The 27,564-nt window shown below is 47.0% G+C and overlaps 1 protein-coding gene across 2 annotated transcripts in view; it reads right to left on the bottom strand.

The window, feature by feature from the left end:
• Nucleotides 1-547: 547 nt before the first annotated feature.
• Nucleotides 548-27,564, bottom strand: part of LOC119962639 (endothelial lipase-like) — a 42,787-nt gene continuing 15,770 nt past the window's right edge. Inside the window, exons 4-10 of one of the 2 annotated variants that reach the window (XR_005459921.1) lie at nucleotides 20,283-20,394; nucleotides 18,872-19,096; nucleotides 17,234-17,476; nucleotides 16,080-16,200; nucleotides 11,375-11,600; nucleotides 3,731-3,835; nucleotides 548-1,074 (exon numbers count right to left, since the gene is read on the bottom strand). Coding sequence is in view for 1 of the 2 variants with exons in the window: in XM_038790505.1 (XP_038646433.1) it covers nucleotides 1,062-1,074; nucleotides 3,731-3,835; nucleotides 11,379-11,600; nucleotides 16,080-16,200; nucleotides 17,234-17,476; nucleotides 18,872-19,096; nucleotides 20,283-20,394 (1,041 nt within the window). In the remaining variant the exon portion in view is untranslated. The remainder of the gene's footprint in view (nucleotides 1,075-3,730; nucleotides 3,836-11,374; nucleotides 11,601-16,079; nucleotides 16,201-17,233; nucleotides 17,477-18,871; nucleotides 19,097-20,282; nucleotides 20,395-27,564) is intronic. The other variant, XM_038790505.1, reaches the window with a different exon arrangement.

Genomic DNA, 27,564 nt, shown 5'->3' with positions numbered 1-27,564 from the left:
TCGGCAAACCACCAAAGGCCTGCTACCTGATTGTCATTTTCACCTGGATCTGCAAAATAGACCACGGTCTGGTGCGTCCTGGCACTATTAAAACTGGTCTCGGCACATGAGCCAGTGCTTCTCCTCAGTAGCTACCCCTGCTGACAGTACGTGTAACAGGCTGAGTGAGAATTGGATCAGGCTCCACTGTTAGGCCTGCCCAGTCAAATAAGCTTCTGACTGTTGCGACCTGGGCCTGAGGAAGAAGTTGAATTATGATTGATGCGCATAGAACCATGATGTGAAGATGCCGGTGTTGGACTGGGGTGGACACAGTAAGAAGTTTACAGCACCAGGTTAAAGTTCAACAGGTCTGCTTGGAATCCCTAGCTTTCGGAGCGCATCTCCTTCATCAGGTGACTCACTGCACTCTGAAAGCTAGGGATTCCAAACAAGCCTGCTGGACTTTAATCTGGTGTAAGACTTCTTACTGTACCCACACAGAACCAGCTGAATAGGAGGTGTCAAACCGTGCACTTTCATTCATTCACTCATTCTACTCTTACCATTTCTTACAGAAAAATAACTTTATTTTCAAATATACAGCACTTTGAGATATAAATAGCATTTAACAAATGTAAGTCCACCATGTACAAAAATGTAGCGATACAACATATACAAATAGGACTATGAAACGGACTTTTTTGTTTAAATTATCAGCAGTATAAAAATCAATGTGGCTTTATAGCATTAGGGGGTCATTGCAGTTGAAGCTGCAGCTTGCGCACAATGTCTGGATGTGGGCTTTGCAGAAGATGAAAAGTACGAATGCAACGTGAGACCTCTTAGTCCATGAACGTCACAGCCGAAGCTCAGGGTGTCTCTTCTCATCACGAAGTACTAAACAAGCCCAGCAGAGTAAACAAAGTAACTGTTCAGCAGGAATAATCTTTCACGGCATACAGCAGCTGCAACCCATTCCAGGATGGCATCCAGCAAAACGTCAATCATGGACCAGGAAGGTTAGACTTCAAAGTCACTTGAACACGCGGTAGCATATCTCCAAAGATCACGCGGCAATGTTACGAGTGCAAACTGAAGAAATTGAACAGGGGGGGGGAAAAAAAATGTTTTACAGGCGATATGAAATAAACCTCTAGTCAAGCACGCAAAAACAATTTAAGAACAAGAAAAAAACGATTTGATCCAATGAAATTGATATCAGCTCATCTACTCGCTTTACCTTTCAGCCTCAAGAAACATCCTGAACTATTACATCGAACCATTCATGTCACTTGCCCCATTCATAATAAATTATTTGCAAGTTTTACACTTCCTTTGTCAGAAAGAAGTGCCACCTAATTTTTCTTCTGATTCCTGATTCCCAATGTTGATTGTATATTCTGATATTTAATCTTTCTCCACTGCCATAGAAACTATAAATTACAGAGATTTGTTGTTATGAAGAGGTTTGGTTTTTAAGTTGTGTTATATCTCTTATCTCACCCACTAAGCATGATAATATTCTCCAGTTAAGTGGAAAATGTGAACTGCTTCTTCTGGTTTTGAGTTTAGTTCTGGACATCATGGCTCCATTCAGTGAGGCCCACATCCGGGCGCAATGGGTGAATCGCATGCGAGCCCCAAATCGGTCTCCGCGACGGGCGCAAAAGCACACTCACGTGAATTACTCGCCTTGATCTGCCCAGCACGATCTGCATCTCACCCTCGTCAGATCTGAATACTTAAATGAGCCTCCCGGATTCACCCGGCTCCCGGGGCTCAATGGCCATCCCGAGGATACCTCGCCAGCGCGCCTTTTAGTACTGGTCCGCACAAACATGGACCAATCGTAACGACACCTGGGGGGGTTCTCCAAGGCCATTGCAGCCCCCTGGTTGGTCAGGGACAGGGCAGGGTGGCACTCTGCCACTCCCCTGGCACCTAGGCACCTTCGCACTGCCAGCCTGGCATCTGGGCAGTGTCACCCTGGCATTGCCAGGATGGCTGGGTGGCACTGCCAGGAACACAGCTAAGGTGCCATACTGGCAGTGCCAGTGGTCAGGCCCGGGTGGATCTTGCCAGGTAGAGGGGGTTGAGAGAGGGTTCCCGGGGTCCTCCCAAGGTTGGGGGGTAAGAGGGTGTCAAAAGCGTACGGTAAGCCTGTAAGGTGGGGGAAAGATCGGGGCAGATTCCCAAAATGAAGCCCCGCTCTGTGAGGAGCCTTTTCTGCTTCCACCACGTGCGGCCTTGGCAGGGACAGACTGCCCAAACCAAAGGAAAGGGCAAAGTGCCACTGGATAGCCGCCGGCACCCCGCTAAACACACCATTCAACCGACTTTAACTTGAGTCCGCTGAATCACACCTCACTTCTCAGCAAGGATATACTGGCCTTGGAGAGGGTGCAGCATAAATTTATCAATATCATACCAGCATTTAAAGAATTAGGTTTCCAGTGTTCGCAGTATTTTGCATAATCTTGGTTTGCATTCCCTAGAGTTCAGTAAGTTGAGGGTGATCTAACTGTGCTTTTAAAATAAAGGAATTTGATAGAGTCTGTGCAAAAAATGTTTTCCTCAGGTAGAAAGCCAATGATAAGGGGACAAAATCAGAGAGCCAGACCATTTAAGAGTAAAATCAGGAAGCATTTTTTCACACATAATGTCAGCAGAAATGTGGAGTAATATTCCATAAGGGGATGAGGGTGGTGGGAAAATCGATATTTTTAGGTCTGTGATTGACAGGCTTTTACTACGTAAAGATATCAAGAAGGATTAACGGTGGAAAAACTCAGTTAAGGTGCAGATCAGCCCTGGTTTAAGATATCCCTGAATAGCCTACTCCTGTTGCTATGGCCTGGATTTTATGGAGATGTTGGGGCTTTTTCCTGCTCTCTGGTGAGCCTTTGAGAGACTCATGTTGACTGCTCTGGAGATGCTCATTTGTATTAAATGACACATAGGCACTTAAGTGGCCAACAGTGGACCTTCCCAAGATCAAGGACCCCAGAGGCAGAAGTCCTGCCTGTAGAGAGCTGCTGGTCCTTCAGAAGGAATATCATAGTGGATGGTTCCAGCGTCAAACTGGCCTTTTGAAGGACAATAAAAAGTCTGGAAATTCTCAGCAGGTTAGACAGCTACAATGGAGAGAAACAGACTTAAAAATGTTTCCCATTGATGACCCTTCATCAGAACTGTTCATCAAACTGATGTTAATTCTGTTTCTCTCCACAGATACTGCCCTATCTGCTGAGTATTTCCTGCAGTTTGTTTTTATTTCAGATTTTCAGCAGTTGCAATATATTGAGCATCAGGTACGCAGACTGGATGGTGAAGTTTATCCAGGAAAAAACTGTTCTGGAACACACATGCAAAACTCACAGTGCCTGTTTGCAACAGATGGTGACCAACTAGAGTTCTGCTCACTTACTCCACGAACATTATGGACAGCATGCTGAATATAAATCAAACTTGAACCTTAACGACCCTTGAATATTGTGCCCATGTTAGAGCACTGATAACACTTGCCATCCCTGTTTTGGGGGTAACGTACACCAGTCATCACTGTGCACTTGCAACCACGGTAAAACCATATTCAAAATGCTTACAGTCATGTATACTGAGCTTTGAATTAAATGTTTCGCATTATTAAGATGCAGGGCATGAGGGAGACAATTTACAACTTGCCTTCACCTACAAACACATCCTGAAATGTGAACAAAGATGTTAACAGTGAAATGGTGCTCAGTACCTTGTCTTGTTTTTGATTGGCCATCCTTCCAGGCATTTGGTGAACAGCATTTCACTTCCCGGTGAAATTTTCATGGCTGAGCGATTGCTGGCACAGAAAGTATATCTGTGAATAAAAGCAGCTTGAATTTAATACAAAGTATTCTTTTCCTCCGCCCTGCCTTTTACTCTCATCAGCTAATTCCCTCTCTCAAGCTTCCGTCTCTTTAACTGAAGGCTGCAGTGTTTCCCCAGCAGGAGAAGTGGGTGAATATTCCAAGGCCCTGTCTAGGAAGCCACTGTCAATCCGCCAATAGGTCAGCAAGTGGCACGACTGAGTTACATTGTGGGCTCTTTTGATTGGGTGAATTAGATGCTCATCAATGATTGTGGTGGAGATTGGGAAACTTTGCCACCTTGGCTGCATGGTGTCAGTATGGAGCACGCTCAGATCAGACACACGGTTGCATCTCAACAACAGCTCAGTCTGAGGAGAACTTCTCCATCGTACCAGTGTGATATTTTATACACCAATCATCTTTTTTTGTTAGTGCCAAACAAAGAGCCTATACCCTCTGAGAGGCGAGGTTGATGACATAAGACCCTGACAACCAAAAGACAGAGGAACATTCCATCTCATTCTGCCAGGGTGGATATGAACCCAACAAGATTCTAATGCAAGCATAGAGCGGAAATTCAACATTTTGATGCAGTGCACACACTCTTTGCATCTCTTTTCACAACTTTTAATTGGTTTGCTGTGATTATTTATATCAAAAATCCAACGATTATTGTAAACCCTTCAGCATGGCAAATGTAAAATGTGGCAAGTGTTCACTGAGAATCAGATTATTTCACATTAATGGAAGAGTCAGACCATGTAAGCCACAATTAACTTAAGATGGTAGGTACCGTCTTCAAGTTGATATGGAACTTAAAGCCATTAAATCCAATCACCATAAGTCCCCAAAGTTAGAGTTTAATTGTTATTTGGTAAAGGAGGTCTGCAGATTAGAAGAAACGTGTAAATTTCTGGTTGTAGGTCAGGAAAAGGCAATGACTGCCTTTATTTCTCTTTTTTATTTGTTTTTGACGCTTCAAATTATGAGGTGTAAAGTTGGGTTAGTTACTGTCAAAACATTTAAAACATACAGTTGCCTCCCTTGATAATGGAACGAAAAATGCCTTTATCACATCCCAGGCTGAAATAAATGGTAAACTACCTCTAGCTTCTTAATTTACCCGGAGCTAATCTTCCAATCATCTGCAATGGGAAAGGTGACCAATCCATGGTTTACAGGGAATCAGGGATATTGTTCTTATTGTGTGCAGTTTTGGTCTTTTCATCTGAGGAAGGATGTTCTTGCTCGAGAGGGAGTGCAGCAAAGGTTTACCAGACTGATTCCTGGGATGGCAGGATGGACTTATGGGGACCAATTGAGTCGGTTAGGATTGTATTCGCTACAGTCCAGAAGAACGAGGGGGGGTCTCATAGAAACCTATAAAATTCTATCAGGGCTAGACAGGGTAGGTGCAAGAAGGATTTTCCCGATGGTGGGGTGTCCAGCACCAGAGGTCATAGTCTGAGGATACAGGGTAGACCATTTAGGTCAGAGATGAGGAAAAATGTCTTCATCCAAAGAGTGGTGAGCCTGTGGAATTCATTACCACGGGAAGTAGTTGAGGCCAAATTGGGTATGTTTTCAAGAAGCAGTTAGATATAGCACTTTGGGTGAAGGAGATCAAAGCTTATGGGGGGGGAGGCAGGATTAGGCTATTAAGTTGGATGATCAACCCTGATCATAATGAATAGCGGAGCAGGCTCGGAGGGCTGAATGGTGTCTTCCTGCTCTTTTCTATGTTTCTACGTTTTAACAGAAAGACAACATTTCTACCTCCATGAATTAGACCATTCCAGCCCCTGACCCAGTCCAATGTGACGCTGAAAACCCATTCATGCTTTCATCATTCGTCAACTCAACTATTCCAATTCTCCTCCAGCTGCTTCTCATCCTCCACAGTCTGTTAACCTCAACCCATCCAGAGCAATACTGTCCATATCCCATCCCACACCATATTCTACTCACTCTCGACCATGACCTCCATTGGCTCCTGGCTTCCCAGCGCCTCAAGTCTGATTTTCGCAGTTACAAATTGAAACCTCTGTCCTGCCTGTTTCTGCAACCGCTCCCAGACAGGGAATGCACTGGGTGGCGGAGGCACAGACTTTTTGGCTTCAGTTTAGTTGGAGGAATTTACAACTCATTTACAGCACAGGCGTTCTGACAGCACACAGGAAATGGTACGGTTGACTAATGTGGCAGTGCATTAGAACTGGGAGTCAGAAGAATACATTTGGGAGCTGCCTTTCTGTCTGTGGATCAAGTTCACAAGGAGCAGCATGTAGATCGATCCTTGGAGAATTACCACGGTGATGTGTTAGGGACAGGGAGAGAGACCATCACCAAAGATGGTTTACAATCGGATGGTTACGATTAGATAGATAAGAGTAAAACTAAGTGAGTGCGGTTTCACCAAGCAGAGAAACAGCACTGGAGGAGGATGGGAATGTCCCACTCGCAGAAGTGGAGAATCCGAGAAGGATCAGGAGGGACAATGCAACATGATCATAATCAAAGAGAATTTCAGCCATAACTTTAGTCATGACTACATTATTGCTGTGGGAGGGGCAGAAACTTAACTGGAGGGATTTAAACAGAGCTGTGGGAGATCTCGGATCTGGGTGAAGAAAAACACATTCAAAGTCTTTGGAAGAGAAGCAGAGATTGAAAATGGGTGATAATTAGTAAGGGCTGAGGGGTTGAGGTTGTTTTTTTTTAAGGAGTATTTATGTTCCAGATTATTATCAAGTTACTAATCCAGTGAGTGTAGTGAAAGCCAAGTTTACCCTGATTGGTTGTGAATCCATGACTGTAATTGTGTGGCAGTAAGTAAATGCTTAGAACAAATTTACAAAAGATATAACTACCTGTTAAATGTTGGTGTGAGGGTTGGTCGACCTTACAAATTCTAAGGGTAAACACATGTTGAGGAAGAAGGCCTCAGGTTGCAGGAAGACATAGACGGGTTGGTCAAATGAGCAGATCAGTGGTAGATGGAATTTCCCTGAAAAGTGTGAGGTGATACACTTTGGAAGGAATAACAAGGGAGTACTCAATGAATGGTAGGACACGAGGAAGCTCAGGAGAACAGAGGGATCTTGGGGTGCTTGTCCACAGATCTGTGAATGTGACAGGACAGGTTAATAGGGTAGGTAAGAAGACACACGGGACACTTGCCTTTATCATCATGGCACAGATTATAAGAGCAGGGAAGTTATGTTGGAGCTGTACAGAACTTTGGAGTACTGTGTGCAGTTCTGGTTCCCTCACTATCGGAAGGATGTGATTGCAGAAGGTTGCAGAGAAGATTCACCACAATGTTGCCTGGGTTGGAGCATTTGAGCTATGAGGAGAGACTGGATAGTCTCATGGTATTTTCTTTAGAACAGAGAAGGCTGAGGGGGGACATGGCTGAGGTGTATAAGATTATGATTGGTATGGACAGGGTGGATAGGAGGCAGCTATAGTTGAAGGGTTAATAACAAGAGGGCAAAACTTTAAGGTGAGGGGCAGGAGGTTTAGAGGGGATTTGAGGGGAAATCTTTTCACCCAGAGAGTGGTGGGGGTCTGGAATGCACTGCCTGAGAGGGTAGAGATGGGAAACCTCACAACCTTTAAAAAGTACTTGGATGAGCACTTGAAATGTCATAAAATTCGAGGCTATGGGCCAAGTGCTGGAGAGTGGGATTAGTGTAGATTTAGTGTAGTTTTATCAGTGCATACTCAATGGGCCAAAGAGCCTCTTCTGTACTGCATGACTCTATGCAATCAGCAGGAAATAAAGATTTAAATCTGCACAGGAGGAATTTCATAGGCTGGATTTGATTGGAGTAAAGATTTGTGTGAAATCTGGAATCTTGTGATCTGTTAATGGGAAAGGTGCAATCCTCCCATTCTTACCCCCAGAGTTACTTGTAGAGTGACTTAAACTAATCTGTCAAATAAAGAATGAAACAGAATTGAGAAGGCATCCTCAGAGGAGAGAGAATGTCATCTTGTAAATTAATTTGTTCTGCACAGTTCTCACAAAAGCAGCATCAGCTTTTATACATAAACATCAAGGTGAAAAATCAAGGGGGTGATTTTGTCCCAGAGACTTGTGATGTTAATGAGTCTCTGGGTGGCCAAGATTTGTCTAAAACAGAAATGCCAGTTCACACTTAACGCAAGACACCACCTTGATAGGAGTTGAAGTTTCTAATACAACCTGCCGCCCAGAGGATTGTGAAGCAGCTTTTAGAAACTTGAATTTCCTGCTTGCACTCATTGCCTGAGGCTCCGCAGCTGTTTGGCGGATAGTCCTTGACCAAACACCCTCACCTTCCCGTACCAGCCTCCCCGAACAGGCACCGGAATGTGGCGACTAGGGGCTTTTCACAGTAACTTCATTTGAAGCCTACTTGTGATAATAAACAGAAAAAAAAAACAGCGACCAACTGATTGGGTACCGAGGGCTTTGAGCACAACTCAAAGGTATGTCACCTTTTACTGTTCACTTGCTGCCATAGGTTTGAAGGGGGCTTCTGCGATGTGTTGGGAAACTTTCTGTGAGACGTGGTCAAGACATCACCAACATTCTATCAACTTTTAATTTGAAAATGCTCTGTGATCTTCACCTAAAAACAGTAAGTGCTGTGCTATTCTACCTTATATGAGTCAGCATGTGAAAGGAAGTGTTTCGGTCACCAATATCTTTCTAGCTTTCTTCTTGCTCTGGGAAAAGGAGGACATGAGGCAAGGCAGAGCAGCAGGAAAAAGTGTAGACAAAGATGATTTGCCCCCCCCCCCCCAACTACTTCCCACTCCCACGCAGGTACTGGACATCCCATGACCTCTAGGTCTCCTGTCATTCAGCCCCTGAACCATCCTGAAACACGCTGCTGTGTGCTTCAGTGGAAATGGGTGCAAGGAGCTCATGCATACTGCTTCATGAGAATAAAGTTTAATCAGTGCATGTGTGATAATCAGTAACTCGGCCCAAAACTGTGCTAAAACTAGATTTTTAAACAGGCGTGTGTCACCAGCACAGCACCGAGCACCGCTGCCAGGTGCTGATTCCAATTCAGTGAGAATGTGGAAGGGAGCAAGTCCAAGTAGGAAAGCCTAGCTGTATCTTAAGAGGAACAAGAGAGAGATCAACAGAGGCGCAATAAGATTATAAATAAAAATTAACGGTCAGAAAGAACTGGGAACAAATCCACTCAGTCAAGAAAAACAGCATAGCAAAATTGTGGCAGAGAGGATTCAAATTGCAAACAACAAAAAGGTGTTACAGTAACATTTTTATCTGCCTTCCTGTAACTAAGTACATTATGTACCGCAACTCACAGAATGTGAATGAAACCAAGGTCTTGTATTGTTACAGGGGCTCCAAGGTCATGGTGACAATAGGTTTGGATCACAGTGTATTAACATCAGGCTAAGCCTCCAGTCGGAAGAGCGCCTTTCATAAATTTGAGTTGGGCAACTGACACAAAGCAAATATATAAATCTTTCTGTTTCTTCATGTTCAAGATTGTTTAACAGACAGAAATGACCCAGTAAATCCAGAAGCGGCTACTCCACAAAATCCTGCCTATCAGATGAACTCAAGTACCATGGGACCAAAAATAAAAAACAGTAGCCCTCCCAGCACACTTCCTTCGTAACTCTGATAAGAGCACGGCGGAAAGGGTCTAAATTTAAATCCAGATCCCAGCTTCATGTAGAAGTTTCTTTCATAGTTCTTGGAAGCAGAATATTCACTGTTCCAAACAAGACCATCAGTTCAGGAGGCAGCTGGGACAGTGTAGGGGGTTCCCTACATCGGGAATTCCCAGATTTTCATTCCTCAGAAGATTATGACACTTGGTACATCTGGTCAGAATACTGACTAACCAAGTGATAGAAGTGGGCCCCACTTGGACACCTAGACAGGATCATTCCCAGGACCATGGAAAAAGGTCATCTTCACCCCCATTAAACTAATTAATCTAATTAATAAACTAATTAAATACATCAACACCATCAAGTTGGGCCAGACTGTCCAACGTCTTAGAATTGGCGGGTGCCCCAGATTGCCCTTTAGTGGTACAGACACACACTAGTGCATAAGGGCCAATGTCCCTTTAAATTTAGTTATAGTGCATGGCCCTTGAAGTTGTCTTGTGCGGCCTATCCATAAATTATTTCTCCTGGAACAAGACCTGCACAGTACCTGTCAGACAGCTGTGCAGCCACACAGCTTAGCAGGAACATTGATAGGGACCTTCCCCCTGACTTACCAACATCAATGGTGGTAGTCCTGGGTTTGCACATATCCTTGGATTGGTCCCACCCCTGTGGATTCCCAGCTCCCACTTAGATTTCCTTCCACGTTGAAGGTTACAATGCAAGAGGTGATTCTGCAATCCAGTACACCCAACAGGGGGAAGAACTTTCAAGAAGCATATCCCAGTACTTTGATCCTCTAGCTCTTCGAGGGTTACACAATAACCATAGGGACATGGTTATTGCTAGATGACAAACAGGCCACAGTCCATCTGCTTCACCGTCTCGCATTGACAATATGATAATAGAGCTGGTGACTAATCATAGCAATCATTCTCTATCAATGGAACCAAAGCAGAGCGACCAGAAGGTGAGGAAAACCCCAATGGTGAAGAGCTTTGGAAAACATGGGAACCAGAGCTCTTAAGGTCGCATATTCCATCCAAGCATGCTAAACTTACTGAATGTCATATCCAAATTATTCTTGCACCGTAACCCAAGTAATTGCTTCCACAATCTTCCCAGAATGTCAGGTCCATAGATTGAAGACTCATTCACTAAATGATTGGCCCCTATTTGCTGGAAAATGTGGCTGAGCATGAAAACAGTTGAAGAACCAAGCAAGATTAGATACACAGGAGATTCTGCCAAATCTAACAGCTGGATCCAATTAATTCCATTGCTCACCTGGTGAATGGTGAAATGAGGAGCCTGGCCGGGGCTGGGGATACCAGCAGCCAGAGGCTGTGAGTAGGGGGTCTTTGGGGGCGATCTCAGGCAATCTGGGGAGATCCATGATTGTGAGGATTGGATCAGCATTGGGATTGGTTGGATGTGGGAGGCATTGGAGATCTGCAGGACTGAGAGGGGAAGACTGCCAATCGTGGGGGGGATGGGATTCCAGGGCACAGGGCAGATTGGAGACCAGGGCTGGGAAAGGCTCTCTTTCGCGGTTGAGGGCAGGTTTTCCTGCTCTCCCTGGTAGAAAAGAACCCCTGTGAAAATTCACAGCCTATGCAACTGGCCTAAAACGAACCAGTGGAAGGTTCTCATTGGACTGGAATTTTGACCTTTTGTTATAGTTTTCAACATAGATGGGGATAATCTTATGTTTTGGCGATAGTGTAAATAGGCTAATAGCAGATCACCTGCCTGTTACACACAACTCCTTACGTTGGTTTCCATTACCTTTAATGCTAATAATAATTATGGGAGGTGTATAATAGCAGCCAGTCCAATATCATCCCTGTTCACACGAGCATCAAAGGTTCAAATTGTCCCAGGTAAGTCCAGACTTACTTTTTCTGCATTTCTCCAGACTTCACTCGAATCTTCCTTATTTCCAGCTCTTTGAAGTCTTCTGTTTCATTAGAACTTGACCCATACCACAGACGTTTGAACCACAGTGACCAGGAGGATGAGGACCCCTCCCATATCAGTTTGATCCCCAGCAAGTCTCCAATGTCATCCTCCAAGTAGACAAGGAAGGAATTTGTCCTGTTTGCAGCAACTTGCTCAGGCCTGTAAGAGAACTAAAATTAGATACCTCAAAGCATATTTCCAAACTTCACTATTGTCCTTCAACCCAACTCGTTGCTTCTCACAAACATTGATTTTATAGTGATGGTCCCAAAAATCTAATGCACCATAGGAAATGTGTGGCAGAAGGTTTCAAAATTAATCTGGGACCTGGATTCTGCAGCCAGGTTTGGGGGAGTGGCTAAACGTTCTTCACTTTATAGAATCATAGAATTTACAGTGAAGAAAGAGGCCATTCAGCCCAACGGGTCTACACCGGCCCTTGGAAAGAGCACCTACTTAAGCCCACACCTCCATCCTATCCCCATAACCCAGTAACACCAGCTAACCTTTTTGGACACTAAGGGCAATTTAGCATGGCCAGTCCACCTAACCTGCACATCTTTGGACTGTTGGAGGAAACCGGAGCACCCGGAGGAAACCCACGCAGACACGGGGAGAAAGTGCAGACTCCGCACAGACAGTGACCCAAGCTGGGAATCAAACCTGGGACCCTGGAGCTGTGAAGCAACTGTGCTACCTTGACGCCCATAGTGCCTGGGTTCTGCTGGGTGGCTGTTACATGAGAGAAAGCAGGTTTATTGGCGCCTGGGGGGGTCCAGACCTGAGTGTCAGTTGGGCCCACAGAGAATTCAGCCTTCCATCCAGCCTGCCTGACCTCCTTTATGATGAGGTTGATAAATCCTTACAAAACTTGAGACCAGACTGGACTGTCACTTACTCACTGAGGAACTAGCCACTGTCACTTCTCTCAAACCCTTTGCCCAAGTGTGGGTCAAGCTGCACCTATCAACACCCATCAATTGGAAACGAACCTTCCCCTGGCATGAGATACTGGCTTCGTGCCAAAGGTGCCCAATGGGCCACCTCTATATTGGTGAGACATTATATCCAATAAGAAAAGGGATTGAGCCCGGCAAGGTTCTGTATAACGTTACTTCAAAGCATTTACCCACTGAGCATCAAGGCTCTATATACTGGCTCTATTTCAACAGAGAAACACCAGGCCCTGCCTTGCTCATCGCTGGCTACTCACAGAGTGAGTTAAAGGTGCTGTGTTAATGCAACTTCTAAGATCCTGTAATCAATGGCACAGAGCCTAAACGTTTACTATTATCATCAATAAAAGCAGATTGTTTTAATTTTTAAAACTAGTCAAACCCCTGGCATATAGTTGCGCAAGCTCTAAATGGGTCCTACTTATCCTTCAGCCTTTGCTCAGTTGGTAGCACTCTCACCTATGAACCAGGAGGTCGTGGTTTCAAGAATCACACTAAGACTTGAGCACTAAATCTAGGTTGGCATTTCAGTGCAGTACTGAGGGAGTGCTGCACTGCCAGAGGGGTTGTCCTTCAGAGGGGATGTTAAACTGATATTGTGTCCGCCCTTGCAGGTGGACATAAGAGTTTCCATCCCAGTACTTTGAAAAGAATGGGAATTCTTCCTGGTATCCCTGAATCACTATCACTAAACCAGTTTATCTGATCATTATCACCTTTCTGTGTACAAATTTCTGCTATATTTTCAAAAGTGACTGCACTTCACAAGTACTTTATTGGTTGTAAAGTGCTTTGTGACTACTTGGGGCCATGAAAAGATGTAGAGAAATGCAAGTTATTTTATTCACAAGTCTCAAGCTAGTCTCTGAAAACTATCACGCTCCAGTTAATTGATGGTGTTTGACATACAGCAGGGAAAGCAGTCACATACTGAGTTAATAGCTCTAGCATTCTAAAATGTAAATGCTTCCACAGAAACAAAAAAAACGAATTAAAATAAGAATTTAAGTAAGAAATGTAGCAACAGGCATTTTAGGGCAGATTTTAAACGTGCCAAACAGAAGCTGGGCAGGTGGGCAGCTAAAATGACCACAACAAATTTTCACCTTCCACACCTCCCACCACCAATGCCCCAACATTTCAACCTGCTTTTCCTCTCATACTCCCACGAAGCACACAGAAATTGCCCTTACTTCCAACACACATTACAAACACACGCTCCAGAAATGACTGCTCACCACCTCTCTATCGGCTTTCAAAGACATTCACATTAGTATAGAAGTACAGAATCCCTACAGAACAGAAATGTAGAAGTATAGAATCCCTACAGTACAGAAGTATAGAATCCCTGCAATACACAAGTATAGAATCCCTACAGTACAGAAGTATAGAATCCCTACAATACACAAGTATAGAATCCCTACAATACACAAGTATAGAATCCCTACATTATAGAAGTATAGAATCCCTACAGTGGAGAAGAATAGAATCCCTACAGTACACAAGTATAGAATCCCTACATTACACAAGGGGCCTCACGGTAGCATGGTGGTTAGCATCAATGCTTCACAGCTCCAGGGTCCCAGGTTCGATTCCCGGCTGGGTCACTGTCTGTGTGGAGTCTGCACGTCCTCCCCGTGTGTGCGTGGGTTTCCTCCGGGTGCTCCGGTTTCCTCCCACAGTCCAAAGATGTGCGGGTTAGGTGGATTGGCCATGCTAAATTGCCCGTAGTGTAAGGTTAATGGGGGGGATTGTTGGGTTACGGGTATACGGGTTACGTGGGTTTAAGTAGGGTGATCATTGCTCGGCACAACATCGAGGGCCGAAGGGCCTGTTCTGTGCTGTACTGTTCTATAGAATCCCTACAGTACACAAGTATAGAACGCCTACAGTGGAGAAGTATAGAATCCCTACAGCACACAAGTATAGAATCCCTACAGTACACAAGTATAGAACGCCTACAGTACACAAGTATAGAATCCCCAAGTATAGAAGTATAGAATCCCTACAGTGTTGAAGTATAGAACGCTACAGTACAGAAGTAAAGAAGTATAGAACACCTACAGTGGAGAAGAATAGAATCCCTACAGTACACAAGTATAGAATCCCTACAGTGGAGAAGTATAGAACGCTACAGTACAGAAGTAGAGAAGTATAGAACGCCTACAGTGGAGAAGTATAGAATCCCTACAGTACACAAGTATAGAATCCCTACAGTACACAAGTATAGAATCCCTACAGTGCAGAAGTATAGAATCCCTACAGTGTTGAAGTATAGAACGCTACAGTACAGAAGTAGAGAATCCCTACAATACACAAGTATAGAATCCCTACAGTACACAAGTATAGAATCCCTACAGTACACAAGTATAGAATCCCTACAGTACACAAGTATAGAATCCCTACAGTACACAAGTATAGAATCCCTACAGTGCAGAAGTATAGAATCCCTACAGTGTTGAAGTATAGAACGCTACAGTACAGAAGTAGAGAATCCCTACAATACACAAGTATAGAATCCCTACAGTACACAAGTATAGAATCCCTACAGTACACAAGTATAGAATCCCCAAGTATCGAAGTATAGAATCCCTACAGTGTTGAAGTATAGAACGCTACAGTACAGAAGTAGAGAAGTACAGAATACCTACAGTGCAGAAGTATAGAATCCCTACAGTACACAAGTATAGAATCCCTGCAGTACACAAGTATAGAATCCCTACAGTGCAGAAGTATAGAAGCCGTACAGTGTTGAAGTATAGAACACGACAGTACACAAGTATAGAATCCCTACAGTACACAAGTATAGAATCCCTACAGTGCAGAAGTATAGAAGCCGTACAGTGTTGAAGTATAGAACACGACAGTACGAAGTAAAGAAGTATAGAATCTTGGTTAGTGCAGAAGTATAGAAGTATAGTGGGCACGATTCTCCAAAATGGAACTAAGTGTTCACGCCGTTGTGAACGCTGTCGTGAAACGTGCGCGGGGACAACCGATTCTGGCCCCCAGAGGGGGCCAGCACTGCGCTGGAGCGGTTCACGCCGCTCCAGCCTCCCTTCCCGGCGCCAAATGGGTGCCTCACCAACCCGCGCATGCGCAGTTGGGCCGCGCCAACCCGCGCATGCGCGGGGGACTTCTTCAATGCGCCTGCCCCTACGCAACATGGCGTGGGGGTTCAGGGGCCGGCCGCGCAACAAAGTAAGCCCGGGGGGAGAGGCCGGCCCGTCGATCGGTGGGCCCCGATCGCGGGCCAGACCCCATCGGAGGCCCCCCTGGGGACGGAGACCCCCTCCCCCCCTACATTCCGCCCCGACCCTTTGCGCAGAGTTCCCACCGGCAGCGACCAGGGGTGAACGGTGCCGATGCGACACTGCCGTTTCTGCGCGGCGGCTTGGCCCATCCGGCCCACCTCGGAGAATCGCGCGCCGGCGTCTGGGCGGCATGGCGCGGTCGCGGCAATTCTCCAGCCCGGCGCAGGGCTCCGAGTATCGCGCCCAGAATCCCTACAGTATAGAAGTATAGAATCCCAACAGTGCAGAAGTATAGAATCCCAACAGTGCAGAAGTATAGAATCCGAACATTGCAGAAGTATAGAAACCGAACATTGCAGAAGTATAGAATCCCAACATTGCAGAAGTATAGAAGTATAGAATCCCAACAGTGCAGATATATTACATACATTTCGATACTGGCCTTCTGGCTGTCTCCGCTGGTCCCATACAAGATAACATACAACTTGGGGTTCCAATCTTGTATTTCCTCTGAACTGAACAAGTGCATTTTTAACTGGTAATGAAAGACTGTAAAAGAAGTATAAAACATATTTTAGTCCATAGAAGATAAGATGATACATTTTCAAATCCCTCTCTGATTCAGTTCTGGCTTTGGAGCCTGGAATAAAAGCTCGAAAACTCTTTGTGGTTATTTTGTGATTGTTTTTCCCTTTACAGCTGTTCAAAGTCAACAAGTACAAAAAGCTGGGATTGTTATAGGGGAGGCGGTGGCGTAGTGGTATTGTCACTGGACTAGTAAACCAGTGACCCAGAGTAATTCTTATAATAATATTATAATAATCGCTTATTGTCACAAGTAGGCTTAAATGAAGTTACTGTGAAACGCCCCTCGTCGCCACATTCCGGCGCCTGTTCAGGGAGGCTGGTACGGGAATTGAACCCGCGGTTCTGCAATACAAGCCAGCTGTTTAGCCCACTGTGCTAACCTGTTCTATACTGTGCACTTTGGGGACCCAGGTTCAAATCCTGCCATGGCAGATGGTGAAATTTGAATTCAATACAAGTCTGGAATTAAAAGTCTAATGATGACCATGAAGCCATTGTCTATTGTTGTAAAATCCCATCTGGTTCACTGATGTCCTTTAAGGAAGGAACTCGGCCATCCTTACCTGGTCTGGCCTACATATGACTCCAGACCCGCAGCAATGTGGTTGACTCTTAACTGCCCCCTCAAGAGCAATTAGAGATGGGCAATAAATGCTGGCACAGCCTGCGACGCCCACACCCCATGATCAAATTTTTAAAAAGGTGGAGTGGTAGGTCTTGGGTTGTGACTCTATTAACACAAAGTGAATTTCTAATCACAGACTTCCCACTACGGGACACAACAACAACAGTTTTGATGTTTCGTAGAATTACCTGCTATTCAGTTTTGGACTAAATGGATGGTTTTTTGTAGGAAGTGCCTTGAAACATTCTTAGATTATGCATAAAAATCTCACATATGAGTCATTTCCAGATAAAGCACTTTAAAATGTTTTTTTTGGTAGTTTAGGCAGATATCGACTCTGCCACGACACCAATTTATTCTGTTACTCACCTTTAAAGGGCATATCTGCTCTTGTCTTCAGGTACATCCTGCTGTTACGTTTACTTCTGATTTTCTTAACGTTGTAGCCCAGCTTGTTGCAACGATTCCTCCGACAGCTGAGGCACATCCCCTTCTCGAATGTCTTAGTGTCGGGGCATCGGTACATCAGGCTCTGCTTATCCTGGTTCAGGATGGAGTCGACGAAGAGGTGCACTGATCGCTCATGTTCACAGTAAACAACATCACCGATAGCTGCCAATACAAATAGGGAAATGATTCCAACATTCAACAATCTCAACACGTTCCCTTCATCCCTCCTGAAGGAACTGACAGAGAGCTTAGCTCCGGTTCCACAGGTGCTGGCTGTCTTCTCACACTCACCAATGGTTCAACAGTAACCTAGGAAGTGGGTGTCAGAGTCTATTCAAATATGGAGGGCATCACAGATAATAGCATTTATACCAAAGGTTTAGACAAGGTTTTCACAAACAACTAGGAATGGGCAATAAATTATCCCTACTTTACTGATGCCCATTTTAGTGACGCTGATACCCTTTAGAAGTCAGTGGAAATGAGCATCAAAGCAACATAGGAAATTAGGAACAGGAGTAGGCCATTCAACCTCTTGAGCCTGCCCTGCCATTTAATGAGATCATGGCTGATGTGGCCTAACTCCATATACCTGTCTTGGGCCCATTTCCCTTAATATCAGTTCTCTTCAGAGTCTTGGAAACTTCAACTAAACCTCACTAGGATCTTACAATTGGGAACAGTGCCCTTAAAGCAGAAAAGACGGCATGAATATAGAATCATAGAGTTTACAGTGCAGAAGGAGACCATTCGGCCCATCGAGTCTGCACCGGTCCTTGGAAAGAGCAACCTACACAAGCCCACACCCCAACCCATCCCCGTAACCCAGCAACCCCACCTAACCTTTTTTAAGGGCAATTTAGCATGGCCAATCCACTGACTCACAGCACCAGGAACCGGGGTTCAATTCCAGCCGTGGGTGACTGTCTGTGTGGAGTTTGCACTTTAGAATCATAGAATCCCTACAGTGCGGAAGGAGGCAATTCAGCCCATGAGTCTGCACGGACCCTTCGAAACAGCACCCTATGGGTCCAATCCTCTGCCCTATTCCTGCAACCGGCCCCTGGTAACTGTCCATGTGGAGTTTGCACATTCTCCCTGTGTCTGCGTGGGTCTCACCATGCTAAATTGCCCGTAGTGTCCTAAAAAGTAAGGTTAAGGGGGGGGTTGTTGGGTTAAGGGTATAGGGTGGATACGTGGGTTTGAGTAGGGTGATCATTGCTCGGCACAACATCGAGGGCCGAAGGGCCTGTTCTGTGCTGTACTGTTCTATGTTCTAACACAAAAAGATGTGCAGTGTCGGTGGATTGGCCACACTAAATTGCCCCTTAATTGGAAAAAAAAACAAATTAGGTACTCAAAATTATTTTTTAAAATAAATAAATCTCAGTGAAAGCCTCAGTGAAAAGTAATAGAGCTTCATTGTCCATCAGGAGTAAAACTGGCAATGATTTTACTGACTTATCCATCAGGCAAACAACATTCTTCATGAACACAAATTGCAATTAACACGCAGTTTCAGGATGGAGGGGTCAAAATAATAAAATAACTACGTACTTCCATAGGCTAAGGCATTGAAGACATCATGAAGGCCACATCCAGGCTGAAAACTGCCACCATTTGGATATACATCAATATGACCAATAGGCTGTTCAATGCCAATGCTAAGTCCCAGGGTACCATATGCAAACGTGTGTAGCACATCTACAAAGTCTGCATCGTCAGGACAAAGTCGCTTATCAGGGGCAGTCCCTTCAAACAATGGACCAGCTGGATCTAAACCTGGAAAAGAAATGATTTTATTAATTGCAGAATTACCTCCTCTGATCCACAGTATTCACTGTTTTCTGGCCCTCCTATGCTGTATGGAGGTAGCCCACTTTTGGTACCAAGAAGTGGGAGTGATTTTCCTCACTTCCTGTCCTGAAAAAGGGGGGTCTCATTTGGGGTTCCAACCATGACCTCCCTCAGGTGACTGAAGCCGCCTGAATGGGAGCAGGACCAGGGAGAATGCTCTTCCAGAGGGCCAGTGTTGACTTGATGGTCCAAATGGCCTCCTTCTGCACGTTAAAGATTCTGTGATTCACATTATTCAACGATGGCAGCTATCACAAACAAGCCTGAGTCTATTCTCATCTAAAATTCGCATGTTACTCTCGTGGAATCTCTTCCAAGCAATCAAGAGTTGGAGCATTAGCTAATTTTCCCCTGTTGCTCATTTGTGTGGAATATTCGAAATCATGCCCTGGCTGAGACAGAATCATAGAATTATGAACATTTACAGCACAGAAGGTAGCAATTCAGTCTATTAAGTCTGCTCTTCAAAGCTCTGAAGAAAAATTACGTGGACTCAAAACATTAACTATTTTCTCTCTTCACAGATGTTGCCAGACCTGCTGTGTTTTTGCAGCATTTTCCGTTTTTGTTTCAGACTCCAGCATTTGCAGTATTTTGCTTTGATTCTATTAAGTCTGCGTTTGTTGCTTTCTAGTTTAACTGATCCCTCCTCCCTAGTCTCTCCCTATAGCCTGGTATTTTCTTCTGCTTGAAATGTTTGACATTGAGGTAAAGTCCTTGCCTCAATTAATCCATCCACAACAATTCTCTTCATAAAGAAATCCCTTTGGTAATTATCATTGACTCCCCAGTCGGATAAAAGTATTTCACAATTCAATACTTCAAAACTCCTTCAGTTAATATAGTTCAGACATATTCTAAGTACCATTTCCTGCATTAGTTTTTTTTTGCCATGAGCGCCAGGAGGCAAGCCATCACAATTTTCACCCCATCCCATTCTCAGAAGGGTCTCACTCTCACTTTATATCTCCTGTGGGATCAACTGGCAGACTGCTATGAACTCACCACAGTAAAGTCAACATTGTACTGTGCCTTGGTCAAATTGGTGTCCAATACTTATACACTGAATACACATCGCCACAAAGTTCAACCCATCTCCGTCAATTCATACCTGTTATTCGTCCAATTTTATTTTGTGTAGCTTTTCCTGCAAATCCCGCAACATGTGCTCCCAAGCTGTAGCCAATCATATGCACTTTCTGGAGAGGTATATCAGTCACCTTCTGTAGTTGGAGAAGGTTTTAAAATATGCAATTAGACAATCGTCTTTTCACAGTAACAACTGACAAAAAAGAGCTGATCATTTAGTACTACTGGTTATGTTCCGAAAAGGGAAAATAAATATCTAACCTGGTAGGACAGTGAATTCTGTTGCTGACTTAATGTACTGCTCCATTGAAAGATGGGTCTAAAAAGCCCTTATCCTGCAGGAGCTCAAGATGTGTCTTTAGACTGACTGACACTGCTGTCCAGTTGTTAGAATGGGCCAGAATAGTGTTTCAGTTCTTAGCCTTATGTAGCTAACCACAATGTTGCTTTTCATTATGAAGCAGGCTGCCACTCCAGAGCATTCTGCCTATTTGAACCTTGGGGTTTGGCAACTAATGGTCTCGCTGCTTAATGAAGGAGGTCTTGTGGCGCAGTGGGTAGCATCCCTGCCTCTGAGCCAGAAGCTCCAGGTTCAAGTCCCACCCCAGGATTTGATGGTTGTATGTTCCTGGTGAAAGACTAGCAACCTGTTCTGGAAATTACTAGCTTTGGAAGGGCTGAAAGTCTGCCTCATTGCACCACTCGGTGCAGGAACAGATTTGCACTGGGACATGCTATTTCTGTGGGTGAAGATGGATCAGTTTAATCCTTTCACCCTGCTGCAATAATCAATTGAATCTGCTGCAATTTTACCTGCTGCCAGTTGTTTGCAGGGTGGCATTCGCAGGTTGCACAGATAGAAGCCCACATCCATGATTATCTGGCCTTCAACCGTACAGAAGTCACATGGAGATTAGTGGCTGTTAAATATCAGCCTGGTTCAACTCTGTGTCCCAGGTTGGTGGGTTCATGTCCCACTCTCAGACTTGATCTCCTAATGAAGGCTGACGATATCGTGCAGCACTGAGGAAGGACTGCATTGTTCCAGATGAGAGATGTTTAGCCAGTGTCTCCCTGTGAATGTTAGATTCCATGGCACTCTCTATAGTGGAGTTTGCCTCAACTCTGGCCAACTCTTATTCTTCATCTATCACAACAAAAACATTGCTGCTTGTAAGCCCTTGCTGCGCATAGATTGGCTGCTGCACTTTCTGACGTCATTCCAGTGACTTCATTTGAAAACTAAATACTGTAAATTGCTACAAAGTGTAATAAATACTAAATGCTGTAAAGTGCTTTGGCATATCCCAAGGGAATGAAAGGTGCTACGTAAATGCAAGTTCTTTAAGAATCAAAATGTTAACATGCAACATTGGAAACAATTATTCCTTCACGAACATAATAGGTTTTCTTTTGAGTCCAGATTTTTTGCTTTAATCTACATGAAGGATCATCATTAAAGAACATTTCCAGTTCCTGCTTCAGGGGCAAGCATTCCATTCTGCCTCCCAAATAAAAGCAAAATACTGCAGATGCTGGAAATCTGAAATAAAAACAGAAAATACTGGAAAAACTCAACAGGCCTGGCAGCATCTGTGGAGAGAGAAGCAGAAGTTGATGTTTTAAGTCCAATAGGACTCTTCTTAAAAACTCAACAGGTTTAGAAGAAGAATCATATTTGAGTTGAAATGGTAACTGTTTCTCGCTCCACAGGTTCTGTCAGACCTGCTGAGTTTTTCCAGCATTTTCTGTCTTTACTCCACTCTGCCTCTTTTGCTTCAGGATAGAATATCATGACACAAAGATGTTCCCATTATTTGCACCAGTCAGCTTTACGGCCTCACTAAGTAAAGCTGAGTTTAATGTCATTGACTTGAACGGGTCGAAATCCCAGGAACGGTGATATATTTCTAGGTCATGATGCTGAGTGGCTTGGAGGGGAACTTGCAGGTGGTGCTGTTCCCATGTGCCCGCTGGCCTACATGGTGGCCGTCGCGGGTATGGAAAGTGCAGGCCAAAGAGCATTGGTGAGTTCCTGGTCCAAACTTCCCAGAGTCCTATTGGTTTGGCTTTAAAATTACTGATCATATTCAGCAATAAGACAAGTGTTTGGATAATTTATTTCATTTGCTGATATCGCAAATGACATTAAGACTGTTGTGGTCACAACCTACTCTTAGGCATTGATGATAACACCGCAACAGAATGCATTCCGAGTCAGCCGGGCTTGTAATGCAATACTCTCATCTCTGAATCAAAGGGCTGTGTTCAAATCCCACTCCACAACTGGAAGGCATGCTCAAGCCAAACATCTTTTGTTGAAGTACACCTTTTCAAATGACAGCAGAGAGGGAACAAGAGGCCAAAAAGGAGGAGGCCATAGAGAGCTGGAGCCCAGAGGGAGCAGCAGCCCAGAGAGAGCAGGAACCCAGAGAGAGCTGGAGCCCAGAGAGAGCCAGAGCCCAGAGAGAGCAGGAGCCCAGAGAGAGCTGGAGCCCAGAGAGAGCTGGAGCCCAGAGAGAGCTGGAGCCCAGAGAGAGCCAGAGCCCAGAGAGAGCAGGAGCCCAGAGAGAGCAGGAACCCAGAGGGAGCAGCAGCCCAGAGAGAGCAGGAGCCCAGAGAGAGCAGGAACCCAGAGGGAGCCGGAGCCCTAGAGAGCCAGAGCCCAGACAGAGCCGGAGCCCAGACAGAGCTGGAGCCCAGAGAGAGCAGGAACCCAGAGAGAGCAGGAACCGAGAGAGAGCAGGAACCGAGAGAGAGCAGCAGCCCAGAGAGAGCAGGGGCCCAGAGAGAGCAGCAGCCCAGAGAGAGCAGGGGCCCAGAGAGAGCAGGAACCCAGAGAGAGCAGGAACCCAGAGAGAGCCAGAGCCCAGAGAGAGCCAGAGCCCAGAGAGAGCTGGAGCCCAGAGAGAGCTGGAGCCCAGAGAGAGCAGGAACCCAGAGAGAGCAGGAACCCAGAGGGAGCAGCAGCCCAGAGAGAGCAGGAGCCCAGAGAGAGCAGGGGCCCAGAGAGAGCAGGAACCCAGAGGGAGCCGGAGCCCTAGAGAGCCAGAGCCCAGACAGAGCCGGAGCCCAGAGAGAGCTGGAGCCCAGAGAGAGCAGGAACCCAGAGAGAGCAGGAACCCAGAGAGAGCAGGAACCCAGAGAGAGCAGCAGCCCAGAGAGAGCAGGGGCCCAGAGAGAGCAGCAGCCCAGAGAGAGCAGGGGCCCAGAGAGAGGCGGAGTCCAGAAGCAGCCAGAGCCCAGAGAGAGCAGGAACCCAGAGAGAGCCGGAGCCCAGAGAGAGCTGGAGCCCAGAGAGAGCTGGAGCCCAGAGAGAGCCGGAGCCCAGAGAGAGCTGGAGCCCAGGGAGAGCTGGAGCCCAGAGAGAGCAGTAACCCAGAGAGAGCAGGTGCCCAGAGAGAGCCAGAGCCCAGAGAGAGCCGGAGCCCAGAGAGAGCAGGAGCCCAGAGAGAGCAGGTGCCCAGAGAGAGCCGGAGCCGAGAGAGAGCAGAAGCCCAGAGAGAGCCGGAGCCCAGAGAGAGCAGGAACCCAGAGAGAGCCAGAGCCCAGAGAGAGCAGGAGCCCAGAGAGAGCTGGAGCCCAGAGAGAGCAGGAACCCAGAGAGAGCCGGAGCCCAGAGAGAGCAGGAGCCCAGAGAGAGCCAGAGCCCAGAGAGAGCCGGAGCCCAGAGAGAGCCGGAGCCCAGAGAGAGCTGGAGCCCAGAGAGAGCAGGAACCCAGAGAGAGCCGGAGCCCAGAGAGAGCTGGAGCCCAGAGAGAGCAGGAACCCAGAGAGAGGTGGCGCCCAGAGAGAGCAGGTGCCCAGAGAGAGCAGGAACCCAGAGCGAGCAGGTGCCCAGAGAGAGCTGGAACCTAGAGAGAGCAGGAGCCCAGAGAGAGCAGGAACCCAGAGGGAGCCGGAGTCCAGAAGCAGCCAGAGCCCAGAGAGAACAGGAGCCCAGAGAGAGCAGGTGCCCAGAGAGATCCGGAGCCCAGAGAGAGCTGGAGCCCAGAGAGAGCTGGAGCCCAGAGAGAGCAGAAACCTAGAGAGAGCCGGAGCCCAGAGAGAGCAGGATCCCAGAGAGAGCTGGAGCCCAGAGAGAGCTGGAACCCTAAGAGAGCTGGAGCCCAGAGAGAGCTGGAGCCCAGAGGGAGCTGGAGCCCAGAGAGAGCAGGTGCCGAGAGAGAGCAGGAACCCAGAGAGAGCAGGTGCCCAGAGAAAGCAGGAACCTAGAGAGAGCCGGAGCCCAGAGAGAGCTGGAGCCCAGAGAGATCCGGAGCCAAGGGAGAGCCGGAGCCCAGAGAGAGCAGGAACCCAGAGAGAGCCGGAACCCAGAGAGAGCCGGAGCCCAGAGAGATCCGGAGCCCAGAGAGAGCAGGGGTCCAGAGAGAGCCGGAGCCCAGAGAGAGCTGGAGCCCAGAGAGAGCTGGAGCCCAGAGAGAGCTGGAGCCCAGAGAGAGCACGTGCCGAGAGAGAGCAGGAACCCAGAGAGAGCAGGAACCCAGAGAGAGGTGGTGCCCAGAGAGAGCAGGTGCCCAGAGAGAGTAGGAACCCAGAGCGAGCAGGTGCCCAGAGAGAGCTGGAACCTAGAGAGAGCAGGAGCCCAGAGAGAGCAGGAACCCAGAGGGAGCCGGAGTCCAGAAACAGCCAGAGCCCAGAGAGAGCAGGAGCCCAGAGAGAGCAGGTGCCCAGAGAGATCCGGAGCCCAGCGAGAGCAGGTGCCCAGAGAGAGCAGGTGCCCAGAGAGAGCAGGTGCCCAGAGAGAGCAGGAACCCAGAGCGAGCAGGTGCCCAGAGAGAGCAGGAACCTAGAGAGAGCAGGAGCCCAGAGAGAGCAGGAACCCAGAGGGAGCCGGAGTCCAGAAACAGCCAGAGCCCAGAGAGATCCGGAGCCCAGCGAGAGCAGGAAGCCCAGAGAGAGCTGGAGCCCAGAGAAAGCAGAAACCTAGAGAGAGCCGGAGCCCAGAGAGAGCAGGATCCCAGAGAGAGCTGGAGCCCAGAGAGAGCAGGTGCCCGAGAGAGCAGGAACCTAGAGAGAGCCGGAGCCCAGAGAGAGCCGGAGCCCAGAGAGAGCCGGAGCCCAGAGAGAGCAGGAACCCAGAGAGAGCCGGAGCCCAGAGAGATCCGGAGCCCAGAGAGAGCAGGGGTCCAGAGAGAGCCGGAGCCCAGAGAGAGCTGGAGCCCAGAGAGAGCTGGAGCCCAGAGAGAGCTGGAGCCCAGAGAGAGCAGGTGCCGAGAGAGAGCAGGAACCCAGAGAGAGCAGGAACACAGAGAGAGGTGGTGCCCAGAGAGAGCAGGTGCCGAGAGAGAGCAGGAACCCAGAGCGAGCAGGTGCCCAGAGAGAGCTGGAACCTAGAGAGAGCAGGAGCCCAGAGAGAGCAGGAACCCAGAGGGAGCCGGAGTCCAGAAACAGCCAGAGCCCAGAGAGAGCAGGAGCCCAGAGAGAGCCGGAGCCCAGAGAGAGCAGGAAGCCCAGAGAGAGCTGGAGCCCAGAGAGAGCTGGAGCCCAGAGAGAGCCGGAGCCCAGAGAGAGCAGGAAGCCCAGAGTGAGCTGGAGCCCAGAGAGAGCTGGAGCCCAGAGAGAGCTGGAGCCCAGAGAGAGCAGAAACCTAGAGAGAGCCGGATCCCAGAGAGAGCAGGAAGCCCAGAGTGAGCTGGAGCCCAGAGAGAGCTGGAGCCCAGAGAGAGTAGGTGCCCAGAGAGAGCCGGAGCCGAGAGAGAGCTGGAGCCCAGAGAGAGCTGGAGCCCAGTGAGAGCAGGAACCCAGAGAGAGCCAGAGCCCAGAGAGAGCTGGAGCCCAGAGAGAGCCAGAGCCCAGAGAGAGCTGGAGCCCAGAGAGAGCCAGAGCCCAGAGAGAGCCGGAGCCCAGTGAGAGCTGGAGCCCAGAGAGAGCCAGAGCCCAGAGAGAGCCAGAGCCCAGAGAGAGCTATAACCCAGAGAGAGCCGGAGCCCAGAGGGAGCAGGTGCCCAGAGAGAGCAGAAACCTGGATAGAGCAGGAACCCAGAGAGAGCTGGAGCCTGGAGAAAAGGGAAAATGGGGAGCAAATGATCTCTCCGCCTGGCAGTCACTAGCTTATGCTTAACCACAGTATCCTGGGCAGTTCCCATCTGTCTCATGGATCCCCCTTCATTCACGGTTTCTGCTGATCACCAGGGATCTGCAAATTCCAGTTTGAGATCCACTAATCTAGACCAATAATCCACAGTGTTTCGAGACTGATGCACCATCAGATGTGCTATGTTTCAAATGAGGAGTTGAATCAAGGCCCTGTTTAGATAGAAATGAATAGTGTGGCACTATATAAACTTCTAAACAAGGAAGCACAGGGGCAGCACGGTGGCCTAGTGGTTAGCACAACCGCCTCACGGCGCTGAGGTCCCAGGTTCGATCCTGGCTCTGGGTCACTGTCCGTGTGGAGTTTGCACAATCTCCCCGTGTCTGCGTGGGTTTCGCCCCCACAACCTAAAAATGTGCAGAGTAGGTGGATTGGCCATGCTAAATTGCTCCTTAATTGGAAAAAATAATTGACTAATCTAAATTTACAAAAAAAACAAACAAAAAAAAACAAGGAAGCACATTTGGACAATCCCCAATGCAGTTTCGTAAAGGGGTTGCCAACTAGTTCATTCCCCTACCATTTTCCCTTTTATGTTTTTCTTCTCCAAATAGTTAACTATTTTCCTTTAAACGCTATTATCATCGATTCTGGGCTGGATTCTCCAGTCACCCAACTGCGCTGTTTGCTGTCGGCGGCATTCTACACCCCCAACACTTGCCAATGGGATTTCCCATTGAAGCCACTCCATGCCGCCGGTAAACTTACGGGTGGGGATTGGCTGCCGACGGGATAAGTGAATCACAATGGTTGGACAATTTTGGCCTCTCTTTCTGACATTGTTTCAGATGGGGCATTCCATATCCCAACAATTTTCCACATAAAAATAAATCTCATTAATCCTTGCTTTCATTATTTTGGTGACTGTGGTAAACGTATGCCCTCTAATTAGAAATGGACTTTCATCATTTCCTACATTACGCATCATGTTTATCCAAGGCTATAAAGCACTTTGAGGCATCCGAAGGTCAGGAAAGATGATTTTTAAATGTAAGTTCTTTATTTATATATCTTATCAAAACTCATCAACGTTGTACATCTCGGGGCAGCACAGTGGTGCAGTGGCTAGCACTGCTGCCTCACGGCACCGAGGATCCGGGTTCGGTCCCGGCCCGAGGAAGTTTGCACATTCTCCCTGTGTCTACGTGGGTCTCACCCCCATAACCAAAAGATGTGCAGGGTAGGTGAATTGGCCACGCTAAATTGT

The sequence above is a fragment of the Scyliorhinus canicula genome, chromosome 3 (genome assembly GCF_902713615.1).
Source record: "Scyliorhinus canicula chromosome 3, sScyCan1.1, whole genome shotgun sequence".
NCBI lineage: Eukaryota > Metazoa > Chordata > Chondrichthyes > Carcharhiniformes > Scyliorhinidae > Scyliorhinus > Scyliorhinus canicula.
This window is presented reverse-complemented; position numbering and strand designations above follow the sequence as displayed.